At 39.7% G+C, this 20,496-nt stretch overlaps 1 protein-coding gene across 20 annotated transcripts in view; it reads right to left on the bottom strand.

Annotated features, from left to right (window-relative positions):
* ROBO2 (roundabout guidance receptor 2) overlaps nucleotides 1–20,496 on the bottom strand; it is a 968,715-nt gene that overhangs the window by 48,725 nt on the left and 899,494 nt on the right. For 11 of the 20 annotated variants that reach the window (XM_053386491.1, XM_053386489.1, XM_053386490.1 and 8 more), the window contains 3 exons: nucleotides 18,566–18,748; nucleotides 4,406–4,448; nucleotides 2,677–2,804 (listed from right to left, as the gene is read on the bottom strand). In XM_053386491.1, coding sequence (XP_053242466.1) covers nucleotides 2,677–2,804; nucleotides 4,406–4,448; nucleotides 18,566–18,748 — 354 coding nt within the window. Of the gene's footprint in view, nucleotides 1–2,676; nucleotides 2,805–4,405; nucleotides 4,449–16,253; nucleotides 16,281–18,565; nucleotides 18,749–20,496 lie in introns of all 20 variants that reach the window. The other 9 variants (XM_053386472.1, XM_053386471.1, XM_053386476.1 and 6 more) reach the window with 1 other exon arrangement.

Here is a 20,496-nt window from a genome sequence, read left to right on the forward strand (position 1 = left end):
GTCTGCCTTTTTACACCCTTCAGCCACAGTGTTACAACCAATCAAAACCTTCTCTCTGACAGTTAAATGGAACATCCACTGAAGGATCTATCACAGACTGACCTTTTTGATCCCACTGTCTAATATAAAACAATGGTCTCTAATGCCTACTGACATACCAGAAAAACTCAAGACACATATTCACCTTCTAAGTAACTGTATCAGTGTAATGGTTTCTCGACAGACCAACAGCTGTAAGATTGCCTGTACACTATCTCTTAGGCCTCAATTAAAGGTAATTTGCCAACCTTTTACCTTCATTGAGTTAACTACTCACAAGCCAGATGCTTTTTAAAATGCAACAATACTATTACACATACATTTACACATTTACTATTACACATACTATTATACATACACATACATTGCATTTATTCAACTTTTACTTCACAATTTTGCTGTTTGTCCAGAACTGGCATTGTTAAGTAACTTTGCATATATACAGCTTTCAACCAGGAAAAATAATCTCAAAAACTAATGTAAAAGGCAAATAAGGCAGACTTAGTAAATGTATTTTAAAAATAGCAAGAAAAACATGTTATAATTGGTAAGTGGGAGGGGCAACGAAGTAGCATGGGGCAGGGAAGTGTATTTGATGGAGAGGGGAATGTAAATTTAATACTTACATTTATTTATTTGATTTTATTTAACAAAATTTATATACTGCTTTATAGCAGCAAAAATGATTTAAATGGGTGCTGAAAAAATACAGTGAAGGTGCCTGCCTGATGTCAATAGGCAAGGAGTTCAAAGTGTAGGTAGTGCCACACTTAAAGAACAATTTCATACAAGTACAGAACAAGTATGATGTGGCACCTGTAACAGTGCCTGTTCAGCAGATCAAAGCAGTCGAGTGAGCACAAAAGGGGTGAGTTGGTCCCAAACTGTTAATGGCTTTATGTACCAATAGTAACACCTTGAACTTGGCCTTGTAACAAATCAGCCAGGAGGGGCAGGGGTCAAGTGGAGGGTATAGCTGCCAGTGCCTGGTCCACATCAACTGATTGCATAAGCTGAAATCAATTCCATCACTGACTCTGCCAGTGGAATTGCAAGAAGTGCAGAGTCAAGATCACTTTCTCTTCAAAGTGTGTAGCCAGTTGGCCACAGCAAGTCCTCAAATGCTCCAGAAGTCCCTCTCCCACAGTGGAAGTCTCTGGATCATCCAAACTAACTCTGTGGAGAGGTGTATGTGAATCTGAACTTATGGTATGGTTTACCTCTGTAGATTGTGGGATGTATAAGATTGATATAGCTCTAATATGACATGACACCCTCCATTATGAGCTTTGGTGACCCTGGAACAATCCTGGTTCCAGCCCTCTGCCGAAGGGGCATTTGGGCATATCCTGAGTTCACCCACATCTGACCTAAAGATTAACACATGGAAATTTAGTTTTCAAGTACAGGATACTCAGCTCCTCAGTGGTAAGGTGATTTGAAAGCAGATAGCAGACAAGGATACCCAGGTTCAGATAATGGCTCAATATCAAAGTCTTTCACCCTTTTGTTAAGGAAACAGGATAGCCAGATTTAGCCATTTTTCGAGGTGAGGATTTGGCAGCTAATTCTGGAAGGAACTATGGAAATTGTAGAAATTACTCAATTCACAGCCCTCTCCCCTCTCTACTGGCATGCCTTGGCAAAAAGGTATTAAAAATCCATTAGATTCAAAGGTTAGTTAATTTTTCCAGGTCCAACATGACAGTGTTTACCCAGCGCTCTCCACGATTCAGCACACTTCTGCTTTGCTTTAAGGACAGGTATATTTTCCTTCTGCCCCCCACCCCCGCCTATCCACTTCTTTATGGCAAAATTGTTGTGCTCTTTTACTCTTTAATGAAGGTGTGTTTATATTGTAGAATTTGCTACCTACCTAGACTGTAACTTTGCTGTCTGAAACAGAATTTATATACTGTTACTCCTATTTTATATAATAAACCAAGCTTTCTTTATTCCTTTGTGTGAGAGCTTCTATAACAAGTGCATGTCATAACTCCAGCAGAAGATCCTAAACCTCTCAGCAGTGTCTATACGAACATACATGAGTGCTGGCTGTGGAAAGGTGAGTCTAGGTACACACTTGTAACAATTTCTCTGGCTGACTACCAGAGGATTCAAGCTCAATTCAATGGGTCACATTCAGTTCTGCATGAGCAAAGTAGGATTTCATCTTCCATTCCTTTCCCCTGCAAGTCCCCAAAATCTGTTTTGGATGGTCTGTCTCCCGAAACCTGTTTCACTTGTGCAACAGCAGCACAGGATACAGCCCAATATAATGAATGTGTAGCATCTTATGAAACGGTTAAGCACATTAGAATAGCATAGTCATTCTGCTAAACTATTTCATCTGGTTTAGAAACAGTACTCAAGTTCTATGGAGTAAATTCAAAAGGAAGACTTTGCAGAATCATAGACACATGTCCATAACCCGTCCCCCTAAACACTAATATTCAGAGGGAAATGTAGCTTTCCTTTTTTTCTTAATTGATGGTCTTGTTCTATTGCTATGTGGTGTTCTTCCTTTTAGTTATCTATATTTCCAAATGTAGTCAAATAAAATTTCATGTAAAAAACGAATGGCTAGTTCTGCAAATTATTATTATTATTTTGCTAAAGCACTATGAACAAACCTACCTCCACGTCCAAAATTTCCAAGATCATTTGGTCCACTAGTGCTGTTGTTTACAGGCAGGCTGGTGGCAGGCCAAGAATCTGCTAGCCAAGGATAACTCGGGTCACTTGCATTTAACAGGCCTGGTCGACTGAAGAAAAATGAACATCAAAATACATCTGTGAGAAACTCTTTACAACTGCAAACTGAAGAGACTTTATACATCTCTCTCAACAATAAAATGTAAAATTTATTTCATATTAAAATTGTGAAGGCTTTCTTGTCATAAATGATTCTGCAGTTAATTGGAGCTTTACACAAATTAGTACTGAATGTGGAAGTGGAATCAGTTACAAGTCTGCTAGAATCCAAATGAATTCTGTAGTTCATTTCAAAATAAGGAATAGGCTGTACCATTGAAGGATCCTAAACTAGGGATGAATGATAAATTACCACCTCAAGGGAACAATCACTCAAAGTGACTGCTCTGTATCAGCCATTTCCAGGACTCTGGGTGAGTATTCCTTCACTTCCTGCATCCCAAATGTATGTCTGTCATCCACAAGCTGCTAGCTCTTCCTTTGAGCAGCCTTGCGTGGTTTTAAAGGCAAGTAGGTTTGAGTGGGATTAATGAAAAGTTCAAAACAGCATTTTTATCTGTGTCAACAGACTTTCATGTTCATATAATTTGATTTCAGATTTCAAGAACAACTGAAGACTGAGCACTTTTTATCGGAAAGGAACTAGTCATTAAGACGTTAGAATTTGGCTCAGTGGGCATGTTCCTAAAACTGGGAGAGATGAATAGGAGAAAGGTGGGGGGACAAGCACATTAAACAAATAAGTCGGAAGCTGTACTTGATTATTAATATGCGTAAACAAACAGCATTGTGGGAAACAAGATACTGGTCTAGATCTGCTTTTGGACTGATCCAGCAAGGCTCCTTTTATGTTCCTTTTTAACAGTTATTGTTATTGTATCCCTTCCCACCCCCCATGAATCCCTTCAGGCACAATCCCTAAGAGAAATGTGGGTTTCTATGGAAACAGCAATAAGAAGATCTAGCAGCATTCTTGCCACATCTATGAACTCTCATTAGACCTAATCTTCGTGTGTGTGTGTGTGTACACACACACACACACACACACACACACACACACACACACAGATATTGATTAAATAGGAGATTGGAAGTTATTACCAGAGCTTAATTACAATCTCCATATTGGCATAGAGAAAATAGATGAGGATATATGGCTCTGTTATCAACTTTTATCAATTTCAATTGAGTAGCCAAAGTTGTAGAATCTAGTCCTATCAATCTACAACCTATTCATCTTCCATGAATCATTTATTTTGTGATCGATTGTGTGTAATTGTTCACTCACAGCAATTTAGTGGGAGCCAATAAGGAGTCTTAAACAACAGCAACTTCATTTACTAATGCCTAATTAATGCAATAAACATCCTGAAAACAAATGAACACATTCTTTCTGATACTTTCTACTAATTTCTTCCTGGGCATCTGGGAGATATGAAACATCTGGAGTTGATTCCCCTCAAGTGTACAACAGATCATTAAAATCTGGTCTAACCCATTTAATTCCTCCCAGAATTGTCACTCTAGCAACTGATCATGTAGTAGTCTGTCTTTCTTCTTCTTTTTAGTTCCGAATAAAAAAATAAATCTGATGGGGCTTAAATATGACACAACTTGAAACTGAATATGACCTTTTCAATAGCAGACATACCTTCCATTGCTCATAAGTCCCCCATCTCCTCTTTGGAAAGTAACTGGCGTGGGTGTTCATAAATAAGAGAGTAGGAAAAATCTGTTAGGTATAGTAAGCCATTTATATCAAGCATATCACAATATACAATATAATGTGTTAAACAATATAATCAAGTATAGGTGGGAAAGCAAAAATTGCCATATCCCCCAGTTATCTCTAGACAATATTGATTTAAATCAATCTTTCTCAGTCACAGCTTCATAGGACAACTTATTTCTGATCCCTTGATATTATAGGTTTTGGGGGGAAATTCTCAAATCAATAGACCTTTGGCTTCAAAATGTATAAAGCTAGAGACCCCTGAATCATGCAGATTCCAATGAAAACATTACCTTCATATCTTCAAACTAAATAAAAATGAATCTGTGCTCTCTTTAGCACGTTAGTACTTTAATAAGTAATTAACAATGACCTGGATCTGCTAATCATTACAGTAGGAACAAAAGTGAAAAAATTTGGGGAAACTGAAATGGGAAAAAAATATTCAAAATACATTCTCATCTTATATTCTAACACCTTTTATCCATGCCTGAAGTGTTCTTAACAGAGTGAATGATGTAAAACCAATGCCATACTTCCTAGCTAGCAGGACCAGTAGGAGTTGTAGTCAAACAACAGCTGGGAACCCAAGTTTGAGAAACAATGATGTAAACTCTTAATTGCCAAGATCAGTCTTGTAATCTCAAAAAATTATGAATACTTTTCAAACATAGTCTAAACACACCTACCTTACAACAAGATGTTGTTATAAATTTAGGGTCCTGCATTGCTTTTAACTGTGACAATCTCTATGTTGTAAGAAGTCCTGTTTAAAGCAGTACAGTACAGTGGATAGTATGGCCAGACACAGTATCAGTGTTCTGCATAACATACAGCAGCCTTTGTCAGATAGTTTGGACTACGATGATGAGAGTTGTAGTCCAAAACATGTCATGGGCACCAGGTTGGTAAAGGCTAGGGTAAAGCTTGGGACGTGGGTGGCTGTGTGGGTTAAACCACAGAGCCTAGGACTTGCCGATCAGAAGGTCGGCGGTTCGAATCCCCGCGACAGGGTGAGCTCCCGTTGCTCAGTCCCTGCTCCTGCCAACCTAGCATTTCAAAAGCACGTCAAAGTGCAAGTAGATAAATAGGTACCGCTCCGGCGGGAAGGTAAACGGCGTTTCCGTGCACTGCTCTGGTTCACCAGAAGCGGCGTAGTCATGCTGGCCACATGACCCGGAAGCTGCACGCCAGCTCCCTCGGCCAATAAAGCAAGATGAGTGCCGCAACCCCAGAGTCGGTCATGACTGGACCTAATGGTCACGGGTCCCTTTACCTTTCGGGTAAAGCTTACATATTGGAACCCCTGAACTATCTTCTCAAATGACAATTGTGTGTGTGTTCCTGTGACTTAAAGTGATGCAACCTCTGGCATCCACCCATAAAGAAGAGATACCCTGAAGTAAAGAAAACCCTGGAATTTCAGTGCTAGCTGTCAAAAAAATGAAGAAAGTCTGGAAAACCAGTGAAGGAGATTGAGAAAGCAAGGGACATGGGAGAGCTTTACATGTGTAACATTGCACCAGGAGTCCAAAGGGGATAAAATTGGTTTCCCCCTATTTTTTCCATTATATCTGTAAGATAGGTTTGGCTGGGGTAGCCTGAGTTCAAAGTCACCTAGTGAGCGAAGTCACCCATCAAAATGTAGTGATGACGGTGGTGATGATCACCTGCTCTTTACCAGCAGGTCTCAGAATGGGTTACAACAATTTAAAATTTAGAATTAAAACCAGTTAAAACAAATGATCTCATCAAGTATACCACACTGGTTTCAACCATCACACAACCACAATCCATATTGGAGTATAGTCACTGGTCTATGCTTGATGCAACTCACAGGATTAACTGAAATGATCAACCATCCTGGGCGATCATATGCATCTGAAAATTCCACAAAAATGCTTCTCCATTAATACAGAAACACTTCAAAATTTATAACACAGAGCAGCTTTCTCTTGATCTCTTGCCATACACTCCGCAATCTCAGTTGAACAACTGTACAGCATCAAGATGGAAATGCTATGATCAGCAAAGACACTGACATATAAAGCAGGGTAGCTGCAGCTTTCTGGTGATACATTACATTTTTGCTGTGTTATCAGTTCCACAAGTGGCTTCACAATGCGCATTCAACTACAATGAAGACAAAGAGGATCCCTTTGGGATCCCATATAGAATGAACTTAGGAACTGATGATTAATTGCCTATCACCACTGTATGGGCAATTATGGTTGCTAGAAAATCACAACAGGCATATCACAAATTAAATGCTTTACCTAGTTGGAAATAAATTAATGCTAATCACAGTGAAAGTGTATAAAATATTAAATACAAAGTATACACAAGCATTCTAATGCTTCTTAATATACTAAACAATCATAATACATGCTAAAATAGTTTAAGCAAAATTGGGTTGATATTGTACAGCAATCTGCAGGGAAACAATGGGTGCAAGTTTATTTATTTGTAGTTGGCATCGTAGCTGTTAGAAAATATGTGACTAACATCTACATTGGAATATATCACTTTCATTTCTGAATCTTCTTCCATAACCTTACAAACATAATTTGAAACTTGAAACCGAGCACTTATATTCTACATTTTAAAGTTTAAATTGAAGACTTATAATTTCGTTTATACTATGCCGAAAGTGTGCCAGACAAATGGCTTGCTGAAGATAGGCTTAGTGCAATGAGTTTGTTCTCTTGAGGCAGTGAGGTAATGGATGAGGCCTTCTGGCGATGAGGACATCCTAGCAGTGTCCCACTCCCAGAGTGAAGGGGGGAAGAGTCGATTGGTAAAGAGGAAGTTGAAAGGTAAAGTCAAGGGGCTCCAATATCTTCAGAATGTGTGGGTGTTATTAGAAACCACAATACTGGAAGCTCAGCCTCAATACAGGTCAGGCAAGGTACCACCAAGGCCAAGGGACTACCAGCAAGCTTAACAAGCTAACTATGAGAGATCAAGAAGCCTTTCTTCAGAAATTGAAGTCTGGCCCAAATAAAGAGAACAAAAAGGAACACAAACATTGCCAACAGAAATGCAAACAGACAATAAGGGACAAAATGAGCAAATTCAGGGAGGGCATTTTTAGGAACCTTAGGACCACAATTAAAAAGTTATTTAAACACTTTGAAAGCAGGAGGAAACTGGCTAGGAAGGCAGTTGTATCTTTAGACGACAAGGGAGTCAAGATGTACTAATGAAGGAAAACAAGATTGTGGAGAAGCTGAATGAGTTCTTTGCATTTGTTTTCATTCTGGAATGCCACAGAGGATCCCTGTGGCTGAATTAACTTTCTTGGAAAGGAAGTCTGAGGAACTGAGGCAAAAACTGTTGACAAGAGACATTCTAGGCCACCAGATCTCAAATTTTAAATTGCTGGTTTTCTAACATAAACATGTAACTTGTTCTGAAGACTAGCATTTGTACCTGAAGAATAGAAACTGGCCAATGTAATACCATTTTTTAAATAAATGGATCCATGATCATTTATGTAAGCAGGTGCTCACAACGAACACTTCTTCAGAGCTTAATCCTCCCCCCTCCCCCAAGAAAGGCGTTAGATATAGAGGGATTATGTTCCTCTTTTGCTCACTAGTAGGGCTATTAAAAATAAAGTATTCCTAATACAGATGGCCAAACTTCCAGTCACATGAGAAGCTCCTAAATAGCACTTTCCATCTTGTCCCCATTCTCTATGTTCTGGGACATGATGTCCGCTTCTTAATAGCAGCCAATATTTTGCAACAAAGCAAGCAGTTGGGCAGAATGCTTAGCTACAGGAGCTTTCCTTTCACTCAGATTGTAGTACTATATCAGGGGACAGGAGGAATGGAGTTGACCCTGCAGTCTGATTTCTGTAGGCTTATACTGGCTCAGTTAGGCAATCCTGAAAGTAAAGTAAAGAGTGCTGGCAGAGTGGTGAGAAGGGAATACCTTGGCAATAAGAAGCTGAGACCCCCTGTGTTCTTATGATTCTATGAACTGGACCGATGTGGTTGTCATTCTGATTGCTGGAGTTATTTTCTCCATCAAAAACAAAGTCATGTTTCTTTATCATTTTTTAATGGTTGCTGGGTGTTATAAATAGTTTTCATATGGTGAGGTTATAATGCAATATCTGTTTTCAGCAGTTGCATTTCTTATGGAATTATCTTACAGCCTTTGGGGAACACATTTATAAGGAGAAGTAACCACAGAAGAATGGATGCTGCTTCATTATTACATCTGTCTCTGGAAATTAATATTAATTTTCAGAGTGACAACTGTTATCCTCTCAGAGTGACAATTGTCAAAGGATAATAAGTTTATAATATTGCAATTAATGTCTCCCTCCTCCAAAAAATATCCTCCCTTATTATTTAAGTTATTTTATTTCCCAAAGCTTCATACAATCCACAATAAAAATGGCTGGGCAAGCCAGCAAGAGAGCATCACTCTGAAAGGATCAACATTCTGTGGAAAAGGCAGCAAAAGTCACAAATGATAGTCTGCCAAACTAAGCACTATGTTTATCACTGTTACCATATGTTTGTGTCAGCATTTTTGCCTGCAGTTTGATTTCTGGAATTGCAAAACACGCCTAAAATGCTGAAGGGAAACATATTTGAATACAGTAGACTACAGTCCTTACAGACATAACGGGGGGGGGGGCGGGGCGGTGGATCAGCAAAGCTGATTTAATTCAGGAATCTAAATTTCAAAAAAAACTCCTGAGACATTTTGAAAGTTGAAAGGGAGATGAAAGACAAATTCCATCTATTATCACAAAGCAGCATTTTTTAAATTAAAAAACTGTTTATATGATTATGGATCTCATACAGATTCTTTAAAAATCTGCACAATATAAAGGGAGGAACATGTTTTAAAAATATGACGTACACAAGGATGTATTGAAAGAGGGAATGAGAGAGGTTTGAAGAATCCTTGTTAACCTGTGTTGCAAGGTCTATACAAAAACATGCACAATTAAACCTCACACAAAAATTGAAAAAAACTCATATACATACAGTATACAAAGATACTATGGTACCAGTTGAACTATTTACAAATACTATCTGGCAAGGTTAAACCCAATCTTCATGCAGGCTAGAACCAAAAAATAGAAATACACACTCAGCTGACATTTTGAGGAAATAAAGCTTTCTGTGTGCCTATCTCTAGTGGGCCACATTTTCCTAGTACAAATGAAAACTTTAATGTTGCCAGCCAAGTCTCTTCCCTTTTTCTGATAAGCTGTTCCTCAAATATGAATACAGATTAATCCTCTTTTAATAAGCATTAACTCAGAACAGATAATCAGCATATAAAAATTCTATCAAATCTTCCTGCATTTGGATGGTTCTGTCAAATAATTTATAATAATCTACCACTGTTAGGACTTGCGCGTGAAATGTTTAGTTTGCCATTTGTAATTTGTTTTTATTTACTCAGTTTCACAACAATCTTTAATCCCCAAGCTTAGTATTTATAAGCAAAAATGTATGGTTTTCGTTCAGGCTGATAGTGTATGCAGTTAGAGGAACATGTCTGCATTCCTGCAAATGGATGCACACACACTTAGGAAACTGAGGCCAGATGAAAGATACATTACATTTTTCCTGTTTCAGTAGATGGATTTCTATGAATTTATAAGAAGCATTTTTTATCCACAGGATGGATAAATGTGATGGGGTACTACATAGCATAGAAGGATTCACCTGAGAAAATGGATTCTTTTTTATCATTCTTATGGAATCTGAAAAGTTGGTATCTGCCTAGAAAAGAGGTATGTGCTTTCTGTCAGCTCACCTTTCTTTCAACCATGTTAAAGCCTGCAGTGTATGTTTGCACAAGGAGAATTTGGAAACTAACCATGAAAAACATAACAAGCACGATTATACCTACCTGAAGTGTAGTTTTTCATTCCCTACGAATGAAAGGTCAGCAGATTGGGTTGCTGGTTCCGACCATGGCCCAAAGCGGGCAGTAATGTTTTGGGGTGTAGGGTTCCAAGGATTCAGTTTGCAAACTCTCCAAGCTCAAGGGAAAGACAGACATTAAGAAGGAGAAAAGTATATCCTACATCCCAGAAATAAAGGAAGGAGCTAGCCTCGAGGGTGGGGCCCTGCTGACCTTTCACTGGGAATGGAAAACTATGCTTCAGGTAGATACAATCATACCTTTTCCCATTCCTTCAATGAAAGGTCAGCAGATTGGGAGATACCAGAGCTATCCTAATCTCAGACAGCAGAGAGGCTGCAGTGTAATGGAGGGGAGAGAACATTTTGTAATGTCTCATGAAGGTGCTGTGGGAGGACCAGGTGACTGCCTTGCATATTTCCAGCAGTCCAGCATTAACTGAAAATGCACTGCAGGGAGCTGCAGAACAAGAGGAGTGAGCTATGATGTGCAAAGGGACAATAAGTCCCTGAGCTTTGCAGGAACAGGCCTTTATCCATCTAGCTAGAGTGGCAGAAATCACTGTCTTCCCTAAGGAGAAGAGATGGAATGAAACAAAGAGTGAAACTGTCCATCTGAGCTCTTTGGTTCGCTGAATGTAGACTTTTGAAGCTCTACGTACATTGTGGGAGTGCCAAGCTTTTCCCCTGTGGTCACTAAGGAAGGGCAGAAGGAGGGAAGACCCAAGTTCTTGTTGCAAGTGGAAGTTGGAGGTGGCCTTAGGAAGGAAAGCTGGTTGGGAGAGAATGGAAGAGAGTGTGCCTGCTTGTTGGGTGAGGGTGTTAGGGTGGAGGCTGTTCGGAAGAAAGCAGAGAATGGTGGCAATTTCCACTTTCTAAAGGGAAATGTATAATAATAATAATACCCTGTCCATCTGGCTGGGTTTCCCCAGCCACTCTTGGGGAAGAAAAGCTGAGGGAGTGGGAACAATCTGTGGGAGACAGACTGGATTCACAGTTGTGAACAAAGCGGTGGAGGAGAAGGCTGAAAGCTTGGAAAATCTTCATCCCCATTGGAGGAATGAGAAGGGTTAATCGCATGATCTAGGGCAGACATGTCCAAGAAGTCTATCGTAATCGACTTGAAGATCCTGGGACTGATATTGGTCAATCGCAGGCTGAGAAAGAAAAAATATTTTTAAAAATAAAAAAAATGTCCAGTAGTACCTTAGAGACCAACTAAGTTTGTTCTTGGTACAGTGGTACCTCGGGTTACATACGCTTCAAGTTACATACACTTCAGGTTACAGACTCCGCTAACCCAGAAATATTGCTTCAGGTTAAGAACTTTGCTTCAGTATAAGAACAGAAATCGGGCTCCGGCAGCGCAGCAGCAGCAGGAGGCCCCATTAGCTAAACTGGTGCTTCAGGTTAAGAAGAGTTTCAGGTTAATTACGGACCTCCAGAACAAATTAAGTACTTAACCCGAGGTACCACTATATAAGCTTTCGTGTGCATGCACACTTCTTCAGATACCTCATAGAATCATAGAGTTGGAAGAGACCACAAGGGCCATCGAGTCCAACCCCCTGCCAAGCAGGAAACACCATCAGAGCACTCCTGACATATGGTTGTCAAGCACATATGAAGAAGAAGCACACAAAAGCTTATACCAAGAACAAACTTAGTTGGTCTCTAAGGTGCTACTGGACAGTTTTTTATTTTATTTTATTTTATTTATTTTTACTGCGTCAGACCAACATGGCTATCTACCTGAATCTGCGAAAGAAAAGCCTTTCTCCGCAGCCTGGGACGCAGCAGCAGCAGTCACTGCTGCTGCCAGTCTCATGCAAGCCTGAGCTCCTCCTCCTCCTCCTCCTCCTCCCTCCTTCTAAAGCCAGCTTGACTTCCTTCCCGCTGTTTGCTCTGCGCTGCTCAGGGGGGGGGGAGTAGAGCTCTGGTGATGGGGGGAGGGGGATGTGGTGGTGGGGGGAGTCAGAAAATGAAAAGCTCTGTGCCTGCTTGCCTGCTAGTTCAAATGCAACGGAAGGAATAAGAAAGGAGCCCCCCGCCCCAACAGCGAGGAAGGCAAAGAACAAAACACATGAGAAAAAGCCCCCGTAGCGCTCCATGAGTTTGAGCGAGGGAAAGGCTTTAATGCAACAGTAGGGGAAAGCTGGAGAAGCCTGGCACACTCTGATTGGCTCCTCAGATCTGTGTAAACTAATATAAAAATATAGTTTAACTTTTCTCACTTGTTTAGTTACTTGACCATCTAACAACTATTTGGATCTGTCATGATGATATCCAAACATAACTATTGTAACTGTGAAATAAAAATCCATTCATACATTCATTTTACTTAAATTACTTCGGAGGGTGGTAGATCACTGCCAGTTTTTGATATTGGATTGTAGATTACAACCTACTCGAAGTTGGACGTGCCTGACCTTGGGTATGTTGGAGGTTGTCCTGACTGCCTGAGCCTCTCCTCCTAAATGCCTGATTGGGGTAAGAGGCAGCCATTTCTTCAAGGTATATAGCCCATCTAGACTTCCTTGGTTTGCACTGAAGCAAGGACTTATGTTTCCCTTGAGGATTTTTCTCTGCTGTCTTGTCCAAAGGGTGCCATTTGAAGGAGGCTTTTCAGCCAGCAGGGTGATCATAAGCTCCAGAGACCAACAAGGGGGCAGAATCCATCACTGGGAGTGTTAGGCTAATAGGTACTCTAGGCACAATGCAACACACCCGCTCTCAGGAGAGCAGCGTGGATCTGGTAGGCCAGGTGAGAGTGTAGGACTGAATCAGAGGCTTAGCAGCTATGTGGAAGCCTCAAAGAGCTGAAGAAAAAGTTGTTGGTGTTCCAGACCTCTGCACTGAAAATGAAAGTAGAAGATATGGTTTTTGCCACATAGGCAATCCTTCCCATTGTTTATGCTCGCCTGCTATAATGCTGGGCTTCTCTGGCTAAGTACCCGCCTGAGGGGGTGACAGAGCAAAGATGCGTGATGAAAAGGGTCTGCTCCTGTCTTCCTTCACTGAGGCAGATAGCGAAGATTAGGTAGGTAAAGAGGGTTTTTTATTTTTTTAAAAAATATTTTAAGCAAGAAGCTGGGTGGTGGTGGGGAACAGGGAGGAAAAAGGCTTCTGTAAAGATAGAAGGTATAAGTCAGGAGTTGGGGGAGGGTTTCCAAAGAACTGGAAGAGGAAGAGGAAGTAAGCCTGATAAGAGAGAAGTTGGGAGCAGGTGGTCGGTGATCTGGCTGCACTGACAAAGGCAACAGCAGAATTGAATCCTGGGAGCCCTACATTCCAAAACATTGCTGCCTGCCTTTGACCGTGGGTAGAGCCATCAATCCAATCAGCTGACCCTTCATTGCAGGAAAGGGGGAAATTAGTGTTTATTCTAGTAGCATGAGTTGTATATGTTTGCATGTAACTCTCCATGCGTGCATCTGTGCCCTTGTCCGCACATCACATGAATAAAAAGCCATAGCTTTGTGTAACAGTCAGAAGGAACTGAAAACTTTTCAAATTGATATTGCAGGCACATAACTGATAAAGCAGAATATATGGAGGATAAGGCTATCGAGGACTACTAACCGTGATGGCTATGTACTACCCCCAGCATCAGAGACATTATGAATCTGAATCCCAATTGCTGAGGATCACAAGTAGGGAGAGTGCTGTTGCACTCACATCCTGTTGCACACTTCCCATAGGCACCTGGTTAGCTACTGTGATGCTGAAATAGATGGGTCTTTGGTGTCTTCCAGCACAGCTCATCTTATGCTATCATCAGTGTCTTTTTAACTTCTGTTACATTCATGAACACAATTGAAACTGTTGGATTTACTGATCCTAATGCAGAATGGCATTTTGCTGCACCCTGCAGGTTTGCTGATATGCAATAATATGCAGCTGCAGTTATACCATTCCATACTTTCCTGCCTCATGTATCTCCAGAGTTTGACCCCACACTTCCCCCCACCAAACAAGCATGTCAAGAGTCCTTGGCAAAGATAGTTTGGTGTTTTCATACCTTGTCATGGGGGACTGCAAGGACCAAAGTCAAAATTATTGTGGTAGATATCCTGCCAGCTGCCTCTCTCAGCAGGCAATTGTGGCCTCCTGGTGAGTTTTGCAAGAGAGGCAACTGAAAGAGGGAGAGAGAGTTCTCAAAGCCAGGTGCTGAAGGAAGCAGCTGGCAAAGACAGAAAAGGGGTGGGGTTCTCTGAGAGGCCAGGAGTAGAGCAGCCTGAACATGAAAGGTAAAAGGATATTTTAAATAAGTTGAATAAAGGCTGGTGAAATAGGAGAGAGAGAGAGAGAGAGAGAGAGAGAGAGAGAGAGAGAGAGAGAGAAGGTTTAATTTTTGAATGAAGGGAGGGAAGGGAAGGGAAGGGTCAAGCTCATTTAAGAAAAGGTGATCTGATAGATATGTAACAGGGGTGTAACAGGATGCCTTGAACAACAAATGTGACATGTGCACACAGCAAATTAGGTGAACAGTCTATAACAGGGATAGAAGAAGCACTCTTGTTGCATGAACCTGTTTTGAGAAAAACAAGGAGACCCAAGTCTGAGTCACTAGAAATTTGTTTGAATTTCGGTTGATAAAACTTATCAAGGTGAGTGTGTAACAGAAGTGGGGCAAAAGGTGGTCACACAGTTGGTGCAATTTTTCTTGGAATATCTTTTCATTTGTCAAAATGTCAACCAAAAATAAAGTGCATTCACATCTTCACAGTAGCTGCAAAAGTATTCACAACTGTGCATATTTGTGAGCAAGCTTAATGCTGGCAAGGGTGCTGCTGATATTTTCTAACAATAAATTTTGCTTGACAGATTGTATCAATCATGCAGATGTTGAGGTAATCATATTCCTGCACGATGAGTATTGGCAGAACAAAAATATATCTTGAGAGTCTTGCCATTGCATACAGAATTTCTATCAGCCTGGGCAAACTGGATAGCAAATGAGTATTTGCTCGCCAATATCCTTATCAAAATGGGTAAGAAATGCCACCTTGGAGATTTTGCCTAAACCAATGTGGACTAGGAAGAGGCAAGCTGTGGAAACCATAGGATAACTATTTGTCTTAATAGTGGCTTTTAACTGTACTTATTACTTTCCTCGTCCACGCATATGTTGGTAGGTTGGTTCAACCTGCCTTTTCAGCCACAGTTCATTTACTTTTCACATCACTTTAATCACACTGACTATAATAGCTAGCTTTATGTTAGGTCTGCTAAGGAAATGATAATGGCAGAGTCATTTCAAGGTTTTGTTTTGCAAATAGGTTTGGTCTAAATGAAAGCTGTAGAAATGTGTGAAAATATGTTGCTTTAGAATGGGCTGTTTATGCATTAATAATAACTCAACCTGTATTGAGTATTAAATTTATGTGCATGGCTTTATTTCTGACCATGCCTGGCATATGTTCAAGTTCAGGAAGAATCTACAAAGAAGCTAGGATAAGTTCTGCTTCTCTGACCATCAGTAAATATCTTCATAAATTTGCAAGTTAAGCATGGAGATCCTTAAGCATAAAATTTGGCCCTTTGTGATTAAAGGCTTCATGTGGATAAATATGCTATTTCAACCAATGTGCTACAAATTACCTTTCAAAACAGAGTAGGTTAGAAGGGCAGGGTGAGTGGGCAGGATGCACAATTATAAAGAAAGGTTTATTACTTTGTAGCCTTCTGCTGGAATCACTGGTACAGTCAATATCACATTAGTGTAACTGATGAGCAGACAGAGTGCTTCTTCTTGCACTTGAGTGTTAAGTCTTTGTATAATCTGAATAATTAGAAGGGTTCAACCACTATATGCTGCACTGATATGTTGCTGGGGTAAGAGACAGACTAATGAACAGTACCTGCAGGGGTGAAGGTGAAGGACTGAACTGCAAAACAAGAAAAGTAAATACATTGTGAGTTATAAACCCCATTAAGAAGTGCGCCAATTAAAGGGCACAAGTGCCCTTCAGAATTGACTTATGTATGTAGCTCAAAATCTTGTGCAGATTATAGCAATTCAGCTTTAAGCACTAGCCAGCCAGCAGCCCATGAAAAATAAAGGATTGAAAAGAGGTGGAAGGCGATTTTGACAATTATATTGAATAATAACCGGCAACATGGACATGCAATCCATCTCATAGATGCTATGACCAGCTTTGAAATGTAACTGCTTATGAGATTTTACTGTCGAGCAAATGCAATGTTTGAAAATTAATGGACAACCCTGTGTCACAATACAGCAGCCAGCCACATACTGAGGGGGTCACTTAAAATGTCATGAATGCCAGTACCATATACATAACTATTTGGGGGCAATGAGCCTTCTAACTTAGATATTCCACAGTTTTGGGTGCTGACAAATGGATATGGCTGTCAGCTAGAAACCAAATTTTCTACATATTTTCTGCTGCATAAATATTTACATATATGGTAAAATCACATATTGTTAGATGATACAAGCCTGTTCACAAAAACATGCTGTTATACATAACACAAAGGCCAAACAATTGAAGACATGAAACATTTCATTAGCAATTAAGAAGTATACATGTGTATTTAGCACATCTGATGTATACAGAAATATAACATAAAATAGTGAATCTACTAAACCCATAAAGTCTTATTAATAGCTATCTAACGTAAGGAGTTGACAACACATTGCAGCTTTCAGTGTAGCTGATCTCAATGTATCTAACTTCTGAACAGAGTTTGGTGATTTGTTTAAAAAATATATCAGAGAAAGTAGAAGCTACCATCATATATATGCACATTAATTAAAAGGAAAGGAAGAAAAACATGTGCAAACAGCATAGCCTATGAATAATGTAGCTTCACCACCGTGGTCATTCAGGCACTGTATATAATTAATAAGAAATCAACAGGATTCTGGAGTCAGATTTGTGTAGCACACAGCCAGAAGTAAATCTGCTTGAATTGCCCTGAGTGCATAAATCATTAGAGATATTTTCTTTATCAGAAAAGATACAGCACCAAAACTGATGGTTGAACTTTATGGAAATGCAGATTCATTAATAAGAGTTTCTGATTCAGCTGCCATGGAAAGCACGGCTCCTAGCACTTTTACCACACACAACAATATATAAGGGGGCTATAGGTAGGAAGGGTTGTTTTTATAATAAAAAACTGTTGCTTTTCTGTTGGTTTCAACACAGCTGTGAACTATGTGTTTACGCCCAGAACCACACTGCAACAAGTTACTACTCAACATGAGACAAAATTCTGAGGAACACATTCTACAAAGCCTTTGCTTTCATAACATGGATACAGAACTTCATCTGATCCAAAATAATTTTCACACGGTGAAAATTAAAGGATTTTGAGGTGCCTATGCATCTGTTTCTTTTATGAGCTATCGAATGCATCATGCATGCAACAGGAAAGCCTTATATACCTCTGGATCGTTGTATTTAATACAAGAGAAAGGAAGGCTTACTCATGAAGTGATAGATGCTCTGAATCAGAGGTATCCAGTGTAATGCCCTCCAGATGTTTTGGACTACAGATCCCATCATCTTGGGTCTATAGCCATGCTGACTGGTGCCAATGGGAGTAGTAGTCCACCCCTGGAGGGCATCCCGTTAGCTATCCCTGTTGTAAACACCATCCAGCTCAGTGAAGCCTTAGTGAACACAAAGTTGGGACAATGTGATGCACTGGATCTACATTTTCTATATTCCTTTTCATCAATTCATACTATAAGACTGGATCATGCCTTAATTATGTTTGCTTCAAAGAACTAAAACATAATGGTTCTCATCTAGTTACAATTATTCAAAACTGTGCGACTAAAACCAATGGAAGAAGTAATTCTTCGAAGAAGACTCTGTTCTAAGTACGTAATTTAAGTGAAATAGGTGCCATTTTACTTTACTTGTTCATGTTGCAAGCTTCACAATCCTCTGAAATACTGAACGTGGAAATACATACGCTTCTTTTCACACCAGGACCTGAATGAAATAGTGCACCTAAGATTCCTGAGTGTCTTACATATATCAGATGTATTCATTATGGGAATATTAATTTTTTTGCAGTAATGTGGTGCAGAGCATGACTGAGCAAGCATACAACAATCACCCATTCCACTCTTCATTTCATGAGCTAGCAATGTTTTTGACTGAACATGTGTTTAGAAAACAGCTCTTGTTCTTACCTGCATAATTGCTGAGGCCCTTCCTCTTCTTTCTGCGCCAGTACAGCCAGATGCTGAAACCCATAAGTATTACCCAGCATGCACCACCAATTCCAGCTATAAAGGCAGGCTGCTTGACAACATCCGTTATTTGCTCAGTGATACTATTGTTGTTTTCCGTGATGACAACTTCATTACGACTTCCTGCTCAAAAACAAAACAAAAACAAAACTGATGACACCAAACATTACAGATGCTTAAAGACAGACGTGATGAAGGTTCTTAAAATCCAGGGAAAAAATAGCCAAAATCCTCTCACACAGTAACTATACTTTACAACAGAAATTGTCTGCTGGATTAAGACTTTACTCTCCCTCTCCACAAGCTGTTGGAGAATGCTGGATGAAATTCTGTGCCTAGATTGGAAGCTCAATGAACAAGGCTCATCTTCCCTCTTCACCATGGTGTTCTCCTTGTATGGTGTTGGAGACTGTCTGCCTGGCTTTAGACAGATTATTTTTTACTTGTGGATTGAAACAAATCACTGCAAATTGATTTTGGGTCCACCTGATGCTGCTGTCGCGATTTGTAACTGTCTTGACCTGATCTGGATTTGGCACAAATTGGACCAACTAGATTCATGATTTGGACAAACTGTCTGCACAGCCCTAATACTACAAACCTTTACTAAGCAACACAACTAATATGTAGCAGAAAGTATATGCTGACTGGTATTGTTTGAAAAATTGCTGCTTCTCCGCCTCATTTCTTCCCTCCTTTTAGCAGAGAAAGTAGCCACAGGTTAAACCACAAACCAAAGACCCAGTGTAAATATCTGCTAGCAAGTCAATGACATAGTGTGTGGCCTGTAAACTGGCAAATGCTGTAGTTAACTAGCTGTTTGAATGACTCTGCAATATTAGGCTCCGTTCCAAGTTCTGCCACAGAATGTGAACAATTGTGTAATTAAAAGGTTTAATCCAAAAAATAAATTATTTCCCTTACAAAATAATCCCACATTTTGGAGCATGCTATCCCCAATTATACAACAATTTAAAGTCCTTTGATGCAGAATGATTGTATTTCTGTAATTTATTGGAATATAGTTGCCAAGCTATGTAATACTTGAGCTCCTTAGCTTATTTCCTGTCATATTGCTGTTATTTTTGGAAGCAAATACTTACTTAAAGCTATAATCTTATAGAATGCGTGTGAAAACAGTGACCACATAATTGCACAGTGCAAATGGTTATAATGTTATATCATTGTGCCTTGCTTTGAAAAACAAGCAAACATGTTTTTCCTTTTCAGGATGATTAAAATTGTAGTTCATTTTTTGGAAGGAAGCAGTGCTATGTCAGCATATTTATTCAAGCCTCAGGTAAGTAAAAATAAGGTCATTTGTTAAACTGATTGCAAATGACTAAAGGCTAGGTGTGTTATTTCCGACTCCTACCCTTTCATTGCCAGATAAGAGAATGAAAATTGTATTCTGTAAATGGTTATCAAAGCCTAGTAACATCTGCATCCATTTTATTTTATTAGATTATGCATCCTTAAGACCTGCTCAGTCTGTGTCAGCTTAACAAATGCAATTCCATATTGTCTAAGCAAAAGTAACCCTCACATTCTTACTGAAACTACAATTTCACACAGTAAATATAAATGAATTATACTTGCAAAGGACAAGAAGGAGCTTGTTCCACAGTAGATAAGGAAATATCAGGTTTCTCCACTTGCCAATCTCAAACTTTAACTTGCTGCCACTATTTAAAAAGATCCTAGCTGCTGCACTGTATCCAGAATCAAGTACTACTCTATGATGGTACTCTATGATGGCATACCTTCCAACATTTTGTTGAATAAAATTATAACATTTATACAGGGTGAGTCTTTTAAAAGAGGCCCCGTGGAACATGTGTACTCTGCATCCACGGGGCCTCTTTTAAAGG

The sequence above is a fragment of the Podarcis raffonei genome, chromosome 4, assembly GCF_027172205.1.
Source record: "Podarcis raffonei isolate rPodRaf1 chromosome 4, rPodRaf1.pri, whole genome shotgun sequence".
In the NCBI taxonomy this organism is placed as follows: domain Eukaryota; kingdom Metazoa; phylum Chordata; class Lepidosauria; order Squamata; family Lacertidae; genus Podarcis; species Podarcis raffonei.